The sequence below is a fragment of the Vombatus ursinus genome, unplaced genomic scaffold (genome assembly GCF_900497805.2).
Source record: "Vombatus ursinus unplaced genomic scaffold, bare-nosed wombat genome assembly UNPS02014770.1, whole genome shotgun sequence".
Taxonomy (NCBI): Eukaryota; Metazoa; Chordata; class Mammalia; order Diprotodontia; family Vombatidae; genus Vombatus; species Vombatus ursinus.
Window position 1 is genome coordinate 14,078,871 of NW_020954548.1, and position 23,389 is coordinate 14,102,259.

Here is a 23,389-nt window from a genome sequence, read left to right on the forward strand (position 1 = left end):
CTTTTCTAACCTTCAGTCATGCATCTCCAACTGCCTATTAGATGTATCAGACAGGATACTCATTTTGGTGTTCAGTCATTTTCAATCATGTCTGACTCTTCATGATAAGATTTAAAGTTTTCTTGGCAAAAGTACTAAAATGGTTTGCCATTTCCTTCTCTAGCTCATTTTACAGATAGGGAAACTAAGGCAAACAGGGTTCACTGACTTGTTTAGGGTCACAAACTAGTACGTGTCTGAGGCCAGATTTGAACTCAGTTTCTCCTAACTCCAAGCCCAGCAATCTATCCACTGCACCACCTAGCTGAATACTCACAGACATATTAAATGCAGTATGTCCAAAATTGAGCTCATTACCTTTACTCCAAAACCCTTCCCTCTCCTAAGCTTCCTTCTTATTGTAGGGAGTACCATCATCCTTCCAGTCAACCAGACAGACAATTTAAGTATCTTTCTAGATAGACCTCTCTACATCAAATCTATTTCTAAATGCTGGCAATTCTATTTTTGAAGGATCTCATATATACCCCCTTCTCCCTTCTGATACAGCCACCATTCTGGTGGGGATCATCATCAATTCAAACTTGGAAAGTTGCAACAGCCTTCTGATTAGCATCTCTGACTCAAGTTGCTCCCCATTCTAGCCCACCCTATATTCAACTGCTAATGTGAGCTTCCTAAATTGAAGATCTGACCATGTCATTTCCACCCAACTCCCAACAAACTCCAGAGGCTCCCTATTACCTACCAAATCAAAAATAAAATCCTGTTTGGCATTTAAAGTGCTTCATAACCTGGCACCTCTCAACCTTTCCAATCTTTTTACTTGTCACTCCCCTCAACATTCTCTATACAACACTGGCTTCCTTGTTTTCCTTCATATAAGATACTGCATCTGCACATTTTCAATAGTTTTACCTCATATTTTGACTGTTCTACCTTCAAATCTCAGCTAAAATTGCACTCTCTACAAAAAGCCTTTCTCTATCTACTTCAGTGTTGTGAAGTCTAAGACCACCTCTAATTTGAACTGTATATATCCTGTATGCACATATTTGTTAGAATATTGTCTCCCCCATCAGAATTTGAATTCCTTGATAACAAGAACAGTTTTTGCCTTTCTTTGTATCACAAATGTTTACCATAGAACTTGGCATCTGTTAATGCTTTATAAATGCTTGTTGACTGTTAATGGTTAACAACAGACTATAAGAAGACTAAATAAAACCATGAATCTCCATTTGACACTGTTTTGCAAAATACATAATACATTACATATTACAATCAAAGGTGTGCTGTTTATGCTTCCTTATGTTCTCTCTTGTACATTTGAAACATGTTTAAATGGCCCTTTTTTTGGTTATTTTTGCTCACCTCCACTTTCCCTCTTTACCTCCCCTCCAACTAAAAACAAAATTCTTCAAAACAAAAATTCTTTTAAAAATAAGCACAGTCCCTCCCCTCCAAAAACATTCATACTGTGACTATGTCCAAAAATGTATGTCTCTGTAAGTACATTTTCTATCAGAAGATAGATAACATGCTTCACAACAGGTCCTCTGGAGACATAGGCACTTGTTGGATAAACCAATGACATGATGTAAGTCTTTTGAAGTAGTTTTTCTTAACGATGTATTATCTCTTGCACATTATTCTCCTGGTTCTAGTCACCTCATTTTGCATCATTTTATACTATGTAAGATTCTCTGAAATCATCTGTTTCATATGATTCAATAATATTTCATTATATTTACACACGATTTGTTCAACCATTCCCCAATTAATGAGCTCTCCTTAGATTTTTGCTTTTTTTCTTTTAGTTGCCTCTTTCAGGATAAGAAACTTTGCATAATGTGCAACTCTTCCCTTCCCATTGTCCTTAACCACCCTTCATCCTTTCTTATTTCAGTACACACAAAATTGTGTATGGGGGGGTGCTTCTTTTGTCTATTTCAGAGAAGAGTAAGGTTCATCTGATGCCTACTCCCTTCATCTCTTCCTTTATCTTTGTATACAGTTTTTCCAATGTACTTGTTTTCAGAACTAGAAAGTTCCATTCTTTCCTCCTTGTTGCACTATTTTATTCCTTTGATCCACCCTTCTCTTTCTACTATTCACATGATCAGAAGAGACTTATCCTACTATGTTCCACTCGGTTTTTCTTATTCAAATCCTTCAATAATCTTTAAAGACATTAAAATTCTTGAGGGATAATTTTTTTTTTCTTTTCCCCCAGGTAAGAATGGTAGCACTGCATTATCATATAGCCCTTTCCAATTGCTCAAATAAATTTACCTTTCCAGTTTTCTCTGGAATCTTGTGTTTGCATTTCTAAGTTTCTTCTCAGTGTTTTCATCAAACATACTTGAATCCTTCCCCTATCACCTACTACTTTTGTGACATTGGGCAAGTCAGTCAAAAAAAAATTATTAAGCACCTACTGTGTACCAAATCCTGTTTACCAAATCCTAAAGGTCCATTTGTTATCTCTAGTATTAAATTTAGCTTTGTAGAGTAAGTTCTCTTTTAATCAACAGGTTGAAATTCTTCCGTAATATTCTATTTCAAGATCTCTTCTTTATCAGAAGTTGTCAGGTCTTAGGTGATCCAGACAGTGGTCTTTTCATACTTGAACTACTTCTTTCAGGATGTTTGAAATTTTTTCTTATATGTGGGGCCTCTGGAATTTGGCAATCACATTCCTGGGACTTTTCTCTTGAGGTTGTTTTCAGAAGACAATCAGCGGATGGTTCTTCTTTTCACTTTTGCCATCTAGTTCTAATGGATTTGGGGTGTTTTCATTTGTGATTTCTTGAAATATAATCCTTGTTTTTTGATTTTTTTAATCATGAACAGACCAAATAGAAATTAATGACTCCATGAGAAAGCAAGAAATGTTAGGACAAAATTAAAATATTGAAAAAAACTGAAACAAAATATAAGATATCTAATGAGAAAAACAACTGACTTGGGAAACAGGTCTAAGTAGAGAAAATTTAAGAATTACTTAACTCCCTGAAAACCATGATAACTTCTACTAAAAACAAGAGGAAAGTGGGATCAAGCAATACTGATGTCAAAAAAAAGAGAGGGTAGCTGAAAAAAAATTTAATGCAAAATAAAGTTTATTAGAAAACAAGTAGAGCAGTAATGTGAAATTTACATGTATGTATGTATGAACAAACACATATGTTAAAAGAAGTAGAATGAAATGGAGATCCATGGTTTCATGTATAATTCTCTTTTTGTGTTACACTATATATATCGACATACGCTCATTCTCTCATGTTTAAGTTTAGAACTTTAAAAAATTAAATAAGCGAACTTCTATAATTCCTTCCCTTCCCTATGATTTTCTCTTCCCCAGACTAAAAACATCCAGTTTCTTCAACCAATCTTCAAATGATAAGAACTCAAGGTCCTTCATGATCCTGACTATGCTCCTTTGGATAGTTTCCATATTTTCAATGCTCTTTTTAAATTATTGTGCCCAGAACTGAACACTATACTCCAAATGTGATCCCACCAGGGCAGAGTACAGAGAAAAGTCTTCTAATAAATCCCTAATAAATCACAAGAAAACATTTTTACTACCACATAATACTGCTGAAATACTGAACTTTCAATCCACTAAAATATCTAAATCTCTTCATAACCATCTCTTTCCAAATCTATAATTAAGTTGACTTTTTTTAACTTAAGTGTTAGACTTTATATTTGTCCTTATTAATTTTCATCTTATTAAACTCAGCCCACAGATTTTTGAAATATTTATTTTTCCCCAATTACATGCCAAAAACAATTTTTAAAATGTTCTAAATCACTATTGACTAGAAACACAAATCAAAACAACTCTGAGGTACCACATCACACCTATCAGATTGGCTAACATGATAAAACACGAAAATGATAAATGTTGGAGAAGATGTGGGACAATTGGAACACTAATGCATTTTTGGTGGAGTTGTGAAATGATCCAACCATTCTGGAGAGCAATTTGGAACTATGCCCAAAGGGCTATACAATTTTGCACACTCTTTGACTCAGCAGTACCACTTCTAGGTCTGTATCCCAAAGAGATCATAAAAATGGGAAAAGGACCCACATGTACAAAAATATTTATAGCAGCTCTTTTTGTGGTGGCAAAGAATTGGAAATTCTTTAATTGGGGAATGGCTGAACAAACTGCAGAATATGAATGTAATGAAATACTATTGTTCCATAAGAAATGATAAACAGGCAGATTTCAGAAAAACGTAGACTTATATGAACTTATGCTGAGTGAAGTGGGCAGAAGCAAGAGGACATTGTACACAGTAACAGAAACACTGTGGGATGACTGACTTTGATAGACTTAGCTCTTCTAAGCAATGCAAGGATCTAAGATAATTCCAAAACATTCATGATGGAAAATGCTATCCACATCCAGAGAAAGAACTACGGAGTCTGAACGCAGATTGAAGCATACTATTTTCTCTCTTTTTTTTTTTGTTTCTTCTTTCTCACGGTTTTTCCATTTGGTTCTAATTCTTCTTTACAACATGAAATATGTTTAATGTGGAAATGCATTTAATATGAATGGATATGTATAGCCCATATGGTACTGCACGCCCTCTGCGGGGGAAGGAGCAAAGAGACAGGGAAGAAAATTTAAAACTCAAAATCTTATAGAAGTGAACACTGAAAACTAAAAATAAAGAAATATATAAATTTAACCTTTAAAAAAACTATTTTAATATTCTTTTTTAAAAAAAAGTGTTAAGTTCCAAATTCTATCCCTCGCTTGTTCCACTCCCCCTTCCTTGAGGCAGTAAACAATCTGATATAATTGATACATATGCAATCATATAAAACATTTCCATATTAGTCATTTTAGGGAAGGAAGGAAAGAAGAAAATAATGAAGGAAAGAAGGAAGGAAGAAAATAAAGAAGGCAGGAAAGAAGAAAATAAAGAAGGAAGGAAAGAATGAAGAAAATAAAGAAGGAAAGAAAGAAGAAAATAAAGAAGGAAGGAAATAAAGAAGGAAGGAAGAAAAAAAGAAGAAAGGAAGGAAGGAAAGAAGAAAATAAAGGAAGGAAGGAAGGAAGAAAATAAAGAAGGAAGGAAGGAAGGAAGAAAATAAAGAAAGAAGGAAGGAAGGAAGGATTGAAGGAAGGAAGGAAGGAAAGAAGGAAGAAAAGTATGTTTGGGTCTATATTTAGACACCATCAGTTCTTTCTTTAGAGGTACATAGCATTTTTCATCATGAGTTCTTTGGGATTATCTTGGATCATAGTCTTGCTGAGAATAGCTAAAACCAGGGGTGGGAGAACCTGTGGCCTTGGGTGTGACCTTTTGAATGAGTCCAAGTTTTACAGAACAAATCCTTTCATTAAGGGTATTTGTTTTGTGAAATTTGGATTCAGTCAAAGGGCCCAACTTGAGGACCTAAAGGGCCACTCATGGCCTAGAGGCTGCAGGTTCCCCACTCCTGAGCTAAGTCATTCACAGTTGCTCATAGTACAATATTGCTTTCACTGTGTGCAATGTTCTCCTGTTTCTGCTCACTTTACTCTATACCAGTTTTTGTAAGACTTTCCATGTTTTCCTGAAATCAGCCTGCTTGTCATTTCTTATAACAAAATAATATTACATTATAATCATACACCACAACTTATTCAGTCATTCCCCAAATGACAGACATCCCTGCAATTTCCAATTTTTAGCCACCACAAAAAGAGTTACTATAAATATTTTTATACAAATAGGTTCTTCCCCTGCCCCCCTTTTTTTTAACTCTTTGGGATACAGACCTAGTAGTGGTATTGTTGGATCAAAGGGTATGCATGGACTTATAGTACCATGGTACCAAATTGTTCTCCAGAACGGCTGGATCCGGGGCAGCTGGGTAGTGCAGTGGATAGAGCTCTGGCCTTGAAAGCAGGAGGACATGAGTTCAAATCTAGTCTCAGACACATGACACTTACTAGCTGTGTGACCCTGGCAAAGTCACTTAACCCTGATTGCCTCACCAAAAAAGCAACAAACAAACCAACAGAATGGCTGGATCAGTTTATAACTCCATCAATAGTGCATTAGTGTTCCACTTTTCCAACATTTATCACTTTCCTTTTCTGTCATATTAGCTAATCTGGCAAATGTGAAGCGGTATCTCAGAACTATTATTGCATTTCTCTAATCCATAATGATTTAGAACATTTTTTTCATATGGCTACAAATGGCCTTAATTTCTTTGCCTGAAAAGTGCCTGTTCATATCCTTTGACCATTTATCAATTGGGAAATGACTTGCATTCTTATAAATTTGATTAAGTTCTCTATATATTTGAGAAATGAAGGCTTTATCACAGACATTTGCTGTAAAAAATTTTTCCCAGTTTTCTGCTTTTGGTTGCATTGCTTTTGTTTGGGCAAAAACTTTTTTTTATTTTTATATAATCAAAATTATCCATTTTGCATCTTGTAATGATGTTTATCTCTTGTTGGTCCTAAATTATTCCCTTATCCATAGAACTGACAGGTAAACTATTCCATGCTTTCCTAATTTGCTTATGTCATCACCCTTTATTGAAAAGGACAGTTAGTATTGATTACTTTGATTTATTTTTTATTTGATTCTAGGATTAAGCTCCCTTCTTTAGGAAAAGTTAGCCCTAACAACTAAGCCAAACATACATAGATATTCTCTTAAGTCTAGATCACCTATAGATTTAGTAAAACAATAGATTAATAGGAATTTATCATTTAGTAGCAGATAATTTAGAGTAAGGCATACATCTTTATAGGAATAAAATAATCATAGGATTATGAGACTCTTTTTAAAGGCTAAGTTCTCTTTTCTAGCAACTGGAGAAAGGCAGGGGTTGACTAAAGGCTAAGTTCCTCTTTCTATTTCCAGTCTTAGTGGATAAGTTTGTTTTTTTTTTTCTTGAGCTACAGGTTAAATCTAAATTGAGTAATGGAATCGTCTAAGGTTGGCACTTGGAAGATGGTGAGGGTGACTGCTAGCTACAAACCACAAGTTTATCTTTCCCAGCAAGCTTTCTGGTTACAAAAGGTATCACCTATATGGCAAGAACTTCCAGGGCAGACCAGCACAACTTGTAAACTTCTTTAGGCCTCAGACAGGTTTAGACTAGAGACAGACTGATGATGGTTGGTTGCCACAGGTCACATGATAAACAGGAGAGAGTATGCATATTTTTCACAGGCTGCCTGTAATCCTTTGGCGGGTCTTATGTTGTATAGGCCTGTTCTAGGGTAATCTCACTTTGACAGCTAGATGTTGCCTGGAAGAAGTAAACTAGTCAAATGACTTGTCATCCAAATTAATTATATTCAAAACAAGTTTCCTATATTTTTTATTCCTCTCTTCTGTCATAAAAATAAGCTCTGAATATCATTCTGTTGTCACTAATTACTGAGGAATTAGTTGACCTGATTTAATGGTAACTTGCTAGCTTTACCATTAAATCATTTTCACTAGGAAACTTTATACCTCAGAATTATTTTCTATTTCAGATAATTAATTTTAACATTATGCCTCAATAATGTACCTATTTTGACCTCATCTTGTTATATGGTGTGAGATATTGGTCTATACCTAGTTTCTGCCATACTTTTTTCCCATTTTCCAAGCAGTTTTTGTCAAATAATGAGCTTTTGTCCTAAAAGGTTGGGGCTTTGGGTTTATCAAACACTAAATTACTATGGTCACTTACTACAATGTATGGTGTATCTAATCTATTCCACTGATCAGCCACTCTATTTCTTAGCCAGTACCAGACTGTTTTGATAATTACTACTTAATAACACAGTTTGAGATCTCATACAGCTAGGTCAACTTCCTTCATTTTTTTTTTCATTGATTCTAGCTCCAGACTTCTAAGAAATGTTTGGTAACTAACTCAATCACAATGTGTTAGATATCCATTCTAGCTTAAGTTATCTACAAAATCTGCTAAGAAAGCCTTGTTTGCCATTATCCAAATAACTGATAAAATGTTAAATGGCATGGAACTAAGCACAAGTCTCTGTGGCACTGCTGCCAAGTTTACATTGGTGATTAAAAGCTTCTCTTTGAGTCTGGCTATTATTCTACAAGTTTTGAATTCATCTAATTTTATTATTATCTAGTATATATCACTCCAATTTTTCAAATCAACTGTATGAAATTATTTATCAAATGCTTTGATAAAATTGTGTTAAACGATATCTTTGGTATTTCCCTAATTTACTACTTTAGCAATCCATTCAAAAAACAATGTTTAAAAAGGTTAAAGTAGTATTTCTTGCTGAAGCCATGGTGGCCCTTTGTAATCCTCATAGCCTTTTCTTGATGTTCGCTAATCATAGCTTTAATGTAATTGCAGTATTGACAGTCTACTTATAAGTGGAAAGATAGATTCCACTTCCTTTGGAACTAGGAAGAGTGGCCTGGATTCACATAAGAATTCTTGGATTCTGAGTATTCGTCAACTTCCAAAGCAGCAAGGAAATATTACATATTTTGAACATGGGACAGAATTTGTCCAATGGGACAGAAAGTCCAAAGGAAAAAAAAATAAGAAAAAGAAATCAAGAAGAAAAGGAGTGTTTTCATTTACTAATAGTAGCAGCAACAGCAGCAGCACAGGAGATGTGGCTCCCCGCCACCTGCGCCCGTAGGTCATAAATATTAGGCCCTCAAATGGCAAAGTATAAAACCGTTTTTATTATGTCTGTTCACTTATTTGGCTGGAACACTGGTAAAAACAAATGTATTGTGCATAATATGGAGGGAAAAAAGTCCTTATACCCCTCCCCTTGCCCTACTTCATCTAAGTGTGACTGAAGCCCTTTTCTAAGTAGATTTATTCACTATAAGTTTGCTCTTTATTGACCTAGTTTGACTTCTCACAAATATCTCTCCATGTGCACTAAATTGTGTTCCTTTGTTTATAATCTGGACAATTCTGGTACCTTTACTGACCAGGAAGTTTTTCCTTTCTGTCCCATCTGGCTGCATTCCTCTGGCCTTCACCATGCTCTAGGAACCTCTTCATCCTGCAAGATCACTTCAGCCCTGGAACTCAAATCTCACAGGCCCTTCTGCTCCTGGGGCCCTTCCTGCTGACAAGATGACTCTTTCTAGAATCTTTATTACAACACCAGTATTTTCTTCACTTCCCACTCAGCTGCATTACTCTGGGCTTCTCCATCCTGCCCACTTTATGTGTTATCTACTTTGCACTCAGTGGTTTTGTAGGCCACTTGTACAAGTCTGACTTTTGCACAGGGTTGTGCAAGGCCCTGAAGCTCAAAGAAGTTTCCCTGATACACCCAAGGTCACACTGAGCAGAACACTGGACTGACATCAAATCCACTGCTTTTTACATTCTATCACAGAGATGTCATTCTAGTTTGCATTCTAGTTTATTCCCTTCACCTTTTTGAACATTAGGACTCCACATGCCCTTCTCTAACACTGCAGGACCTCTCCAAGTCTCTGTAGTCTGGGGAAGATTCCTGACAATGGCAACCACATTAACCAGGCCTTTCAGCATGGGAGAACACAGTTCATCTGTGCAAGGGGATGTGAAATCTTCAAATGCAATTATTAGGTAAAAATTGCCTGTTAGCTATTTTTGCCCTACCATTTCCAGTGCAAAAGTAATTTTCCTTGAGAGAGAAAACAAAAACTTTTGTGGACACAGAGAGAGACAAAAGAAAAGAGACAGAGACTGAGAAAGAGAGACAGATAAAATAGAGTGATCCAGCAGATGTCTGAATAACTGAAGTCTCCCATCATTACGGTATCTTGCCTCTGTGCCGTGTTTGTGATTTGTTTTCCAAACTTTTCATCTATTTCTTCTTTCTGTCCAAGTAGTTCATAATGACAAGATCACTTCTGTTTCCACCATTACTGATCTTCATCCGAATGTTCTCCATCATTGCTTCTCAACTTCAGTTCCTGGATTTCCTTATATAATTCTCCTGGATTGCACTGAAAGGCTTTAAATATTTAAGCTTAAATATAAAGGCTTTAAATAAAGACTGGAGGTTTCTGAGTTTTGATTATAAAGTTTGTTATGATGTTTCAAAGACTTAAGGCAAAGTGAGGTAATAAAAGAATTCTGGGCAGTGTTCCTATTGCCATAGCCCATTCAGATTTCTTTCCCTAAAGCCATATTTAATTAGACAGGAAATCTGTACCTAAATTCCCCAAAATTCTAATTCTGGTATCTCTACAATAGATGTTTCAAAAAGAAGTCAGGAATTTTTCTTTCCAGTATCTTATAAAATGTAATCTAGGACAACTGAAGTAAAATATTTAGATTTGGAGAGTTTTTTAGTCAATTCTCATAATGATTAATGGTCCAGTCTTTCAGTGGAAATAACGTGCTCCTCTGTTTGAGGTAAATGATCTTTCACAGGCATACCATTTGGATGCCAGGAAGAAGTAATTTATCTCAAATGGGCAACACTTTAATGAAAGAAAATAAGGTTGCCACCTGTCCAGTAGTTATACAGAAAACCTGGAAATTGGGTTCTCTGCCCTACACCAAGAGATGATTTATCACAGTTTAGAAATGCAGTAATGACAGCTGTCTTGTATAGTTATTCTTCATTCTTGAATGTACAGGGCTACTAGGTGAAAGGTAAGCTGTGGGTACTCATTCTTCCACCACTGAACATCCAAATTCACTGGAAGTCTTGGAACTTTCAATTTGCTCTGGGGAACTGATCCATATTTAACAAACAGAGGGAGAGAACCACACAATAGTTAAGGTCCTATCCCTAAAGTCTAAAAACAAAACTATCATGTCCAGCATCAAATTATTTAAGTCACAAGTTAGTCTGACATTCTACTTTCAAAAAATAGTTTTGATTTGTTATTCAAATTCCTTTATCAGATCACAATCTTTTATCATTCCATCTTTTAGCCTTATAACAACTCTAATCTTCATTCTCTCTCTGACTACAAATCCCTCTACCCTTCAGTTATTTCCCGACCATCACATCTACACTGGCTACACTCTCATCCATTCCTGATCTCTACAATTTGGTGAAACCAATCAGCTCTATACTATGCTCTACACTCCAATACACTCCTTGTCCTGCTGCAAATCTTGCATTGCCAAACCCCAAGCTTTGATTATCTGCCACCTTTTCTACTACTCAAATACTACTTTTCTACTACTCAAATGATGCTGAAGGAAAGTAGACTAAATCACAAAGTAATGACTAGGCTCATTACAAATTTGTTATATAATCTCAACTGGGACTTCACTGTAGCCAGACAATCCTGTTACACCTTTGATCTGTTATCCCACTCACCATATCAGCAATTCCAAAACTTTTCATCCCTCTTCAAATCTACAATGACACTTCCTCAACCTACCATAGTCAGCTGAGGACCAGACCCTGTATTTCATCAAAATAATTCAGGACATTTGCAAGAGTTTCTTCCCCTCTTCTACATCTCATATCACTCAGATATCTTCCCTCACTATCTCTTCTTTTACTTCTCCCCCACATGAAGAGATGATCCCTCTTCCTTGCCAAAGCAAATCTCTGTACATGCACAAGTGATCCCATTCCATCATGTCTCCACTCTCTAATCCCTAATCTTTCTATCTATTGGCTGCTTCCCTGCTGCCAATAAACATATCCATTCCCTGATTCTTAAAAAACTGTCACCTGATTATATCACCTAAGACTCAACTCCATTTCTTGGCTAAAATCCTTGAAAAAACCATTAAAATCTGGCACCCCCACCTCCCTCTCACTTGATTCTAAACCCTTTGAAATCTGATTTCTAACCTCATCATTAGACTGAAAGTCTGTCCAAAGTTATAAACGGTTTACTAGCTGCCAAATCTAATAGCTTTTTCTCTATTTTCATTCTTTTTTAACATCTATGCAATTACTGATACTATTGATCAAAATCTTCTCTTTGATACTTTTTTCTTTCTGGATTTTTCTGACATTATTCTTTCCTGATTCTTCTCTTGTCTGACTTTCTTATACAGGTCATGCATGCTGATTATGATCATCTCCCAAGATTCTGTCCTGTACCCTCTTCCTTCCTCTATACTGGAGATCTCATCATCCTGATAGGTTCAATTATCAAATCTATTAAGATGATTCCCAGATATATACACAGTATCCCAAAAGTCTTAGTGCAGTTGAAGCCATTAAAGCTTAATCAATTGCCCATTAGACATCACAAACTAGATATCCTATAGAGAACACAAGTTCAATTTGTATAAAACAAAAATCATTATATTTTCCCCAAAACATTCTTCTCTTCAGATCTTCCCTATTACTGTGAAGGACACAACCATCCTCTCTAGACATCCAGCCTCATAATCTTTGTGTCATCATCAAGTCTTCCCTTACGCCCACCCCACATGTCCAATCTGCTACCATATCTTGTTATTTCTACCATCATAATGTTTTTCTTCTCTACTCAACTTCTTAATGCTCACACGGACATCACCCTGATATCAGCCCTTATTACCTTATGCTTAGACTAAATGCTAAAGTCTTCTGTTTGGTCTCTCTGCCTCAAGTCTCTTCCTACTCCAGTCTATCCTCCACTCACTATGAAAATGATTTTCCCAAAGTATAGGTTTGACCATGTCACACACATACTTACATATACACATCCCACCTACCTCAAACCCAACTCAGTAAATTCCAGTGGCTCTCTATAGCATCCAGGATCAAATATAAATGCTGCGTTTGGCTTTTAAAGCCCTTCACAACCTATTTCCTCTCTAAATTTCCAATCTTCTTATACTTTATTTCCCTCCATTTAATTTCTTTATGTTTCTCATGCATGACCCTCCATCTTCCAAATCAGTGACTTTTCTCTGACTGTACTCCATGCCAGCAATGGCCTCCCTCCACACATTTACCTGGCATCCCTGGCTTCCTTCAAGACTCGGCTCAAATTCCCAAGGATGGCTTTGCCAGTCCACTGACAGCTTTGCTACCAGATAACCCTTTGAGGTTATTTTCAATTTGCACAGTACATATCTCGTACACGCAATTTTTTTGGATGTTGCCTCACTCATTAGAATGTGAACTTTAGAGTAGAATCATGTTTCTGATTTTATTTGTATCCCACTGCTTAGCATTGTGTACACTACATAGTAAACATTTAATAAATGCTTGTTGACTGTCTGCTGAAAGGTACATGAGTGCAAACATGGGGCCAGATATGAAACAGAACAGCCCTTAGCGGAATGAGTACTGAATCTAGAGTCACAAAACTGTGTTCAGATACTAGATCTGCCACTTACTTCCATTACTTCAATATTGGGAATTAGTAATTAAATTAGGAGTGACTATTGACTGATAAAATATGGATTAATAAATAGATGCTATGAATTCAGCAATACTGAAAATATATTGGGGGAAAATCCTACCAATTAAGTTTAAAAAGGAACAACATGTCTTCAATCCCTATACTTATAATTAATGTACTAATTGTAGACTATCCTTTTCTATTCATTACAGTCTTAAAGGATCACTAATTGCCCATAGTGAGTTAGCTTCCTTGAAGTTGCTCCTTGTGTATCTGAGTAATAAAAGTGATTTTTCTTGAAATTTCTCATTCAAATTGATTCCCTTCCAACTCTATTAGTCTGAAATACTGAAGTTTCCCAGTAAATGTGACTATTAATCATTAAAATTATCCTGAAAATAATTTTTCTCATATTTTTCCCATTATGAGTAACTGAGTCTAGACTTCTAATTTCAAGAAAAAGTCAATTCAATCTAAATTTATTCTGACCCTATCCATGTGCATTGTCTCTGGTAAACCCTCCTTTCAGTATTATCTTCTGAAAATGGGAGTAAAAAACCCCACAAAGCAACATATATTTCTAAGGAAAAAATATGAATTTTAATAGTCTGTTCAAATCCCCTTCCAATAAAAAAAATTATAGTTTCAATAATAACAATTAATGTTTAGTGTTTATACAACACTTTTCTCTAACAAAGTCAAATTGTATCACAAATATCATTTCCCTACACCTCATACAGCTTTTATGAGGAGAAAATCAATAATAAATATAATCAGTTTCCTATTATATTGTTATTGGGAGTACCATAGCTATAGTCAGATACTGGCCTATCTAACATAAAAGTCAGTTGTATTACATAGTTCTACCTGGTGTGCAGAAATTGACTTCACACAAATTATATGTCACACATACCTCGAAAATAGGGTATTAAAAAAAGCTTGGGGGGCAGCTAGGTGGTGCAGTGGATAGAGCACTGGCCCTGAAGTCAGGAGGAACTGAGTTCAAATCCGGCCTCAGAGCAAACACTTGACACTTACTAGCTGTGTGATCCTGGACAAGTCACTTAACCCCAATTGCCTTAAAAAAATAAATAAATAAAATAAAAATAAAAAAGCTTGAACATATTTACCTTAGTTCAAATGTACTACTTTATGGCTTTTTTCATCAAAATAGCATGAATTCCTTTAAGAAGTCAACTTATTAATTTATAATTCAATGACTTTGTAAAAATTCAATTTAATCCAATAAATTTAGTGTTTACTTTGTGCAGAGGGTACCACCTTCATAAGGTATATAAGTGATCGACACTTTTCACCACCTCGCAAATTGAAAAACTAAAAAAAAAACCTAGTAGTTAAGTACCAAGTCAAGTATTAAAAACCAGCTCACTGCCACAATAAAGAATTTTAGCCCTTTCATAGAGAAACGTGTAGCCTATACTCATTTGAAACACATGCCAAAGTAAAAAATTCCCTATAAAGGTTAATACAAGGAAGAGTTACAAAGTAATAAAGCTTACATCTTTAAGTAGGAATAGCAAAATATATACATTCAAATGAGTTTTGCTGCTTAAAAATATCAGTGGTACATAGTACAGACTTACTACGTGGATATCATTGGTCAAAACAGTTTCACAACTATCACTTTGGCAATGCCCTAGGTGCATGTGTATTTATAATATAGAAACATATTGTGAATATATCAACTACATATTCATAATATATATAATCTACATATCACCTATGTATATGTATAGCATACACATATAGAGAAAGACAATAATAGAATAATGACTGTCTTTTTAAAAGGACCCATATGCTATTTCTTAATAATTCTTATTTGCTAAGTAATAAATTTACCTTCCTCAAAAAATCAGAACCAAGAGCAAATTCAATATCATAATTGATTAAGCAAATGAGAAAATCATCACCAAAAATGTCATATTCAATGTTCTTATTAAGTTTTTTTTAAGGATATTTATCTCCAAATACTGCAAAGTAGAAAAGAAATTATTTTTTGGAGGTAAACAAAAAATATAAAGAAAAGACAAAAAAAGATAAAGACAAATATGGAAAAACCTATAAACTTCTGAAATTAAAATAACTAAAAATCAATAATCATATCAATAAAATGAATCTACTACATATATTTTAGATTTATAATTTGTTTTATAGACACAACTACAAACAACTTTTGAGAACTGACTGAAGCTAATTTGTCAGTGAAAATGAGCAGCAATGTGGTTTGATTCTACTTAAACTATAAATGCAAGTAAAAACACATTGCTGAAATTTGAAAGAAAACTAATGGCTAGTTAAGTGATAAATTCATCCTCGTCTAAAAATTAGAGCTATGAGCAGAAATGCAGGAAAAGAAAGAATAATAGAAATAAACACTGCCAAATGTATGTAAGGACACATGAGAAGCAAGCTGATGAGACAGTTAAAACAAAATTTTTTATCCCTTCCATCAGGAAAACCAAGTATTGTAGGAAAACACAGTAAGATTATTAAACTGACTTAATTTGAGTTGAATTGACATTTAATTGAATTATCTAATACCAAGCTGAATTAATATTTAATTTCCCATAACTATAAAGAAAAACAACTTAGTTATTTTGTAGTTTATCAATTAATTTATACATGCCTTGGTAAATACACATCCTTATGCATTTAGAGAAAGACAAACACATTCAATATTTTGTAACTAAAAGAATATGTTGAAATTTGCAATATAAAGCATTTGTGGTCATTTTCTTTAAAAAATTTTTTCTAGGAGATGAAAATATATTACCTGTTTTACAAACCACTTCCTGTAACTCAGCCATAGAACTGATTACTGCAGCAAGAAGTTCAGAACTAGTAAGCCAACTAACTGCTTGAAGACAACGCATCTGCTCTGTTCGATGTCCTGGAGTGAAGAGAAAGACAATGTGAAATGTCACAAAATATAATAAAATTCATATGTAAATATAATTGTGATATTCAGCTATTTTAGAAATAGATCAAAATAAAATATACATATAACTTTTTCCAAGTGTTAAATTTTAGATGCTGTTGGTGCATACTATTTATGCCTTCAATATTAAATGAGGTCATAAAAGGTTTGAATGGGAACAAAGAAAAACAGGTTCTTAGCACTAAAGCTGCTGTGTAAGAGGTCTCTTAAAAGCTGAGGGACTAGGGAGAGCGTAGTTTTTATTTTTTCCTCTAAAAATGCCTTGAAATACATTGTTAGTTGGGAAACTCAAGTTGGATTTTTAAGTAGTTTTTACTTTAATAAGGACACATTAAACTGATATATAAATTACTTAGAAGACATTTTACACAAGCCAAATTCTCTGGATTTCCTTAATTCACTGAAATTACTTTGTAAAATGTATAATTACCATAAATGAAGAAGAGTTTTGCAAATTGTGTATTACTCCACTTTCCATGAAAACATAATTCAAATGTAGCAAGGCTCATCAAAGAAACAATAATAATACTTAACATACTACAGAGACAAATACTACTTAATCAACATTTTTATCTCTTCATATACAAGCAATATTTGAGGTCTATTTTATGATACATAAACATGTACATATGCATATATTGTTCTATTCTTGTTTATTTCAAATAGTTTTCAAATAATTGTTAGGAATATTCATAGATTATACTTTACTTACAGGTAAAATATATAAGGGAAAGGACTAGTTATCTTACTTGGCAAATTATGGTTCTCTTTGGGTTCTCCTGTACATACTAAGATTCCTATGCCTTCTTTGAAGCTCTCCATCCATGTAAAAAGAGAGCCACACTTTTGGCCAAGAATCTGAAGTCTTTTTGCTGCCAAAACAGCAATCACACCTTTCCGGAATACACGTATCAATCCTTTGAAATGTTTTTTCTTCAACTTGGCTTCATTTTGCTTCTTTTCTTCTACATCAGACAAAGCCTGAACCAGAGTTCTAATTTCCTGTTTGAGCACGTCGTACATGTTAACCTGATCCTGGAGAAAGTCTCTTTGTGTTGACAAGGCACATGATCGACTATATAAAGGACATAAAGCACCAGACATTAATGCACAGGCTGCCAGTAGGGATGTATGTTCCTTTTGAGTCTCAGCTAACATATTTTTACACTGTGAATTTTCAAGAACCAACTCTTCATTAGATTTTTCCATAAAGGCTGACTTTTCCACATTTTTTTCAGCAATTTCTTGATATTTCTACAAAAATAAAAGGCATTAATGAGAAAATTAATGAGAACTATGTCATAAAACAAAAGAATATATATTTATTCAATTCCTGTTATACATAAGACATTAAAATCTTTGCCAACCATTCCTTCTTCTTATAAGAAATACAAGCACTAAAACACTACAAAAACATACATGATAACATGAAAGAGAACCAATCAACTTTCTCTTTATGGACTTTGATTTTAAAGTCTGAAAGATTTTAAAGCCTGAAAAAAAGACTCCACATAAAGTTGAATAATGAAATTATACAGTACTCATGAATTTTCTAGATGTATATAGCAGTATGACATATAGTGAAAAGATCACTGGATACTGTCAGAAGACCTAGGTTCAAGTCCCAGTTCTCTGAGCTACATTCTTATCCATAAATAATATTTATGAGAATAATAATATTTGTACTATCTACCTCACAAGGTTATTGTGAAGAAAGTGCTACATCAACTTCAACTACTAAATGAATGAGTTCTTGTTATTTTGAAAAGAAATTTTTTTTCTGAATAATGTCTGCCACTTCTTATCCCTCACTACTTAAAATTCCTGCTTCAAATAGTAACTGTGCTTCCTGCAGTGGCTTTCTTACACAGAATATATTTCATTCAGGCAAAAAAAAAAGGTTTAAATTTTCAAATGTAGGAACTGAATCCTTGCTGGCACAGAAAAAGGAGAGAGCACACGCTTCTCTATACCAGATGAGCTAACACCCAGGTCCTTCTTTCTTTTGGTTACATTCTCATCTGCCTGGGGCAGGAGACGAGATGAGTAGAAGGGATAACAGGAAAAAGAGACAAGATATAGAACTTGAAGTTCCCCAGCACATCAACAAAAAAGGAAATTGTTACATCAAGTACCTTATCATTCCTTTTCTAGGTCAAAAAGCACATAAATTCCCAAACTTTTCTCAATTTAAATGAAAAGAAATCTGAAACACAAAGACCTTTTAATTATTTGCAATTCACCCCTATTTCCCAGAAGTTTTTTGGCCTGAGAATCAAAGAATAGCTGAAGAAGAAACAAATATTATCAGATTTAGATTTCAATTTATTTTTCTGCTATATACTGTGTAATCCTAGCTGAGTTTCTGATCTCTAATAAATCGAACTACGACTTTCAATATACTTTCACATAGCAGTACCTTAGTGATCTCACTGATGTGAGAATTTCCTCCAATAGTGCAAGATTACAAGCCATCCATGCCTTCTCATCCTCTGAAAATGGTTCATGGATACTTAGATACTCCACTGAGGATCCAAAGAACTATAAGCCTTGCTCTATGTCTTTGTACATTGGGCAGTTTTTAGTGCAACACTTGGGTTGTCCATCTCATTCTGACCATATGACCAGGACCCTTCCTTTTCCAATACATTTCTACAATAATATCCCTTAAGATACCCCTTGCATGTAGCACATTAATGGAAACAGGCTATGGCCTACTTGTGACCAGTATGGCTCTCTCCATTGTCTTTTTAATCTTTGATATCTTTCATTTACTGGAGATTAAAATGGTTCAAGATTTGTTTCATACAGCATCACTAGGACAACATTTATGTTAAAAATGGGTCTTTACATCAGGAAGCAGTTTCTAATTGTGAGAAGCATACACAATTCCTCAATACAATTCAGCCTTCTTTCTTACTCCTTTTCGAGTATGAGCCAAACTCACTGTCCATCTTCAGAGACTATCCAAGCTATACGCATTGACATACTAACTCAATGAGCTGGACACCTATCTACATGGCATAGCCTGGACCAAAAGCATTTTTTATCCATTGGAGACAATTTGAGCAATCCTGGAAATCTATAATACCACAATCCTATAATCTCATTTTAAAAGGTCCTATAATATTTTAGTTACGGTTGTACTTAGCACAGTATCATCTGCAAAGAGAAGTAATGGAGAGCCTTATCATATAAAAAGAATCCCTCTTCCTCCCATTGGTTCTAAGTCTTCTTTACAACATGACTAATGTGAAAATATGTTTAATATGAATGTATATGTAGAGCCAATATCAGATTGCATGCCATCTTGGGGTAGGGAGAAGGGAGGAAGGGGGAAAAATATGGAACTCAAAATCTTATGGAAGTTAATGTTGAAAACTAAAAATAAATTAATAGTTTTTTAAAAATTAAAAATAAAAAAGAATCCCTCATTCAACTGGACTAGAAGACATTCTCCATGTCAGTGGCAAGTCTCCCTATTCTATTTCCACTTGATATTAATAAGCCAGGAGTCATCAAATAGTATTTTATCTGTAATTATATATCATCAAATCTTGCACAATTTTAACATATTCATGAAAGATCTCAAACTTTGACAAGAATAGAGATGTAGGAGCCAAGGATAAGACCATGTCAGAATGCAAATTCATTTGTAAAACACTATGGAGCAGGATGTTTGGAGATTATGAGCAGTAATGCCTTACATAAATGAAAAGCAGTAAAGAAAAAACAAGGCAATTGAATAAGACCCAATTGAACCATATTATTTCACGAGGATTAATAGATTAAACTGACAGGAGGAAAACAGACAGAAAAATGGACCAAATCTGTAGATGCTTTTAGTTGATGTTTACATCTTCAGTACAATTACACACTAACACCTCAAGTCCTGACATGCTATACATTAAAAAAATAAAGTTGCCATAGCATATAAGAAGCAACAAAGTAGAACATGAAGATAACCATGTTGGAGAAGACAATCTTGAAAGCATCACTGGATTGCTTTCCTACAAGACACCTTTGGGAAGAAAAAAATTTCAAAAGTATAGAAAAATCATAAATAATATCATTTCCCCTAAGTGCAATTATAAGAACATCAAACTATTCATCCCTATTTTTTCTTTCTCATCTTTATGAAAATGATCTACATATATATCAAGGGCTTCCTTGATGAAAATAGGAGATGGAAACAAACAGACTTTCATAAATCATTCTCTGTAGGAGACCACACCTTTTTGTCACACATTTGACTTTGTTGATTACAAAATGGAATTTGACTTTAAATAGCAAAATGTAGCATTAAAATTCATAATCCAACAAGGAAAATATCAAAGCTTAATGAAAACTGGCAGAGGTTGCATTAGACTAGGACTCAAATCTTCATAGAGGTTAGCTCCCTACTCATAACTAATGCCAAATTTTAGAAAAAAATCAGAAGAATGTTATAAGTGAATTCAGTCTCATTAAGAGCCCAAATCCTCTCCCAAACTAATTCTAAAAGTTCAATTCGAATAAACAAAAAACTACAGGAAACCTGGGGGAATAAAATGGACAGATTGGCAGCAGCTGGATAAGGGAACATAAAGGTGAACTCTTAATTGCTTTGCAGTCAACCCCCTACTTATATATTAAGAGATTAATTATGTCTCAAGCAGAAATGTTTTCAACCAAACAATACCCTTAAAACATACATATACACACATACACACACAGAAACACACCAATCTGTAGATCTATGCTCATTGGTTTTTTTCATGTAATTTTATAGTATTTATGTCATATATTATTTGTATAACAAGTAATATCAACACATATGTTTTATATATGGTATATCAGGACTTGAGGTGTTAGTGTGTAATTGTACTGAAGATGTAAACATCAAGTAAAATTTTATCCATATTGTTGTATACATACATATATACACATGTTATCTCTCATGCTACCTTCACTTGTTTTTTGATCTTGTCATTTTGTTCAGTCTAGTTTTTTTTTCTTGTAATACCAAAAGGCACAAGGCACTCTTTTTAAAATATATTTTAAATTTATTATTTATTTATTATTAGCATTCTTTTCTTTTTAAATGTTGATTTCCAAATTTCCTCCTTCTCAACCCCACCCAAACTCACTGAGAAGACAACCAATATGATATTACACATGTGAAATCATGCAAAACATATTTACATATTGGTCATATTAAAACAAGAAAACAAGAAAAATAAGTAATAAAATTATGCTTCAGTTTGCATTCAGTGTTCATAAGTTCTCTCTCAGAAGGTGGACACAATTTTTTCATCATATTGTTTTTCAGTCATTTTCAGTAATGTCCAACTCTTCATGATCCCACTTGGGGTTTTCTTGGCATTGGAATGGTTAATGAAGTGGTTTGTCATTTCCTTCTCCAGCTCATTCTACAAATGAGGAAACTGAGGCAAACAGAATTAAGTGACTTGCCAAGAATTAAGACAGCTAGTAAATGTCAGAGAACAGATTTGAATTTAGAAAGATGAGTCTTCCCAACTTCAGACCCAGCACTCTATCCTTTGCACCACCTAGTTGCCTCATATGTCTCTCTCTAGAGATGGATAGAATTTTTTCATCATGAGTTCTTTGGAACAATCTGAGATCATTACATTAATCAGAGCAACCAAGTTTTTCATAGCTAATCATCATTACAGCATTGCTGTTACTGTGCAATTCTCATTGATAATATAGTTCAAAAAATGGTTTGGTTCATAGCCATGGGCTACAATTATCAGTAGCATGAGGATGAGAGTAAAATATTTCTCTTTAGGTAAGGGGTTAGTTTTTTTCTTGCCACTGACTAAAGTATGAAAGGAATTCACTCTTATACCCAAGATCTGCTACCTCCAAGTTCATTCCTTCCTTAATTTGGTTTCTACAACCATCCATAAATATCAGTGACCTTTTTTGTTGTTATAAAAAAAATTAAATTGAAAGAGTAAAGAATAGCAAGTGTTATTTTAACATGTGTTTTATTTTGTGACATTTTGTGACACTGAGGAAATACAGCTATTTTGTAATACTAGGATTAAGAATTACAGTTTAAACTCCACAAATATTAAATTATAATTCTGGGGACTACAATGATGACAAATTAATACTGATGCAAAAAAAATTTTAAATATCAGCAAAGTGGCTATAGCAACATATCAAAGATAATACACTATGACCACGCTACATTTATATAGGGAATACAGGTTAGGTCAATATTAGGGAAAAACATTAATATAATAGACCATATTAATAACAAAAATATCATGTGATTATATCAATAGATTGAGAAAAGGTTTTTAACAAAATGTAACACCCATTCCTATTTTAAAAAAACACACTAGAAAATATAGGCAAACCTTTTCGTTAATATTTAAAACCAGAAGCAAAATTATTTGTACTGTGGATAAACTACAGACTATCCAATAAGATCAGGTGTAAAGCAAAGCTCACTGTTATCATTATATTTAATGAAATTTACCATTGTTTCTATGATTTGTTCCTTGATCCACCACTTCCTTAATATTGTTATTTAGTCTCCAATTAATTTTTAACCCTTTCTTCAGTGGCCTTTTATGGAGCATTGTTACCACAGCTGTGTGATATAGTAACAGAAAGTCTATCTTTAGCAATAATACAAAAAAAATTGAGGGAATAAGCACAGGCAGATAGAAGACAAAATTATCTCTTTTTGCAGATGCAAGAATGGTTTACTTAGAAAACCCTAGAGTTAAGTAAAAATAAATGAAATAATACTGGCAAAGTTGTAAAATATAAAATAAATATATAAATCATCAGCCAAGAAACCACAACAGAAAAAGAATGAGAAATTATATTTTAAATAACTACAGAATACACAAAATCTGCCAAGAATTTTGGTTTCTTGGCAGGAATCTAAGGGTATACCCATCAATTGTGTAATGACTGAATAAATTTTGGTATATCATTATAATGGAATTCTATTGTGCAATAAGAAATAGTAAAGAGTATGGTTTCAGAGAAACCTGGGAAGACTTGTATGAAACTGATGCAGAATGAAGTGAGTAATACTACAGGAACAAATTATACAATAACCACTACATTGCAAAAAACATACGATTTTGAAAGACTTACAAAC

At 34.0% G+C, this 23,389-nt stretch overlaps 1 protein-coding gene across 8 annotated transcripts in view; it reads right to left on the bottom strand.

Moving 5' to 3' along the window:
• Positions 1–23,389, bottom strand: part of CCDC171 (coiled-coil domain containing 171) — a 496,773-nt gene that overhangs the window by 255,278 nt on the left and 218,106 nt on the right. For all 8 annotated transcript variants that reach the window (XR_003569147.1, XM_027863035.1, XM_027863037.1 and 5 more), the window contains 2 exons: positions 17,007–17,511; positions 16,093–16,209 (listed from right to left, as the gene is read on the bottom strand). Coding sequence is in view for 7 of the 8 variants with exons in the window: in XM_027863035.1 (XP_027718836.1) it covers positions 16,093–16,209; positions 17,007–17,511 (622 nt within the window). In the remaining variant the exon portion in view is untranslated. The remainder of the gene's footprint in view (positions 1–16,092; positions 16,210–17,006; positions 17,512–23,389) is intronic.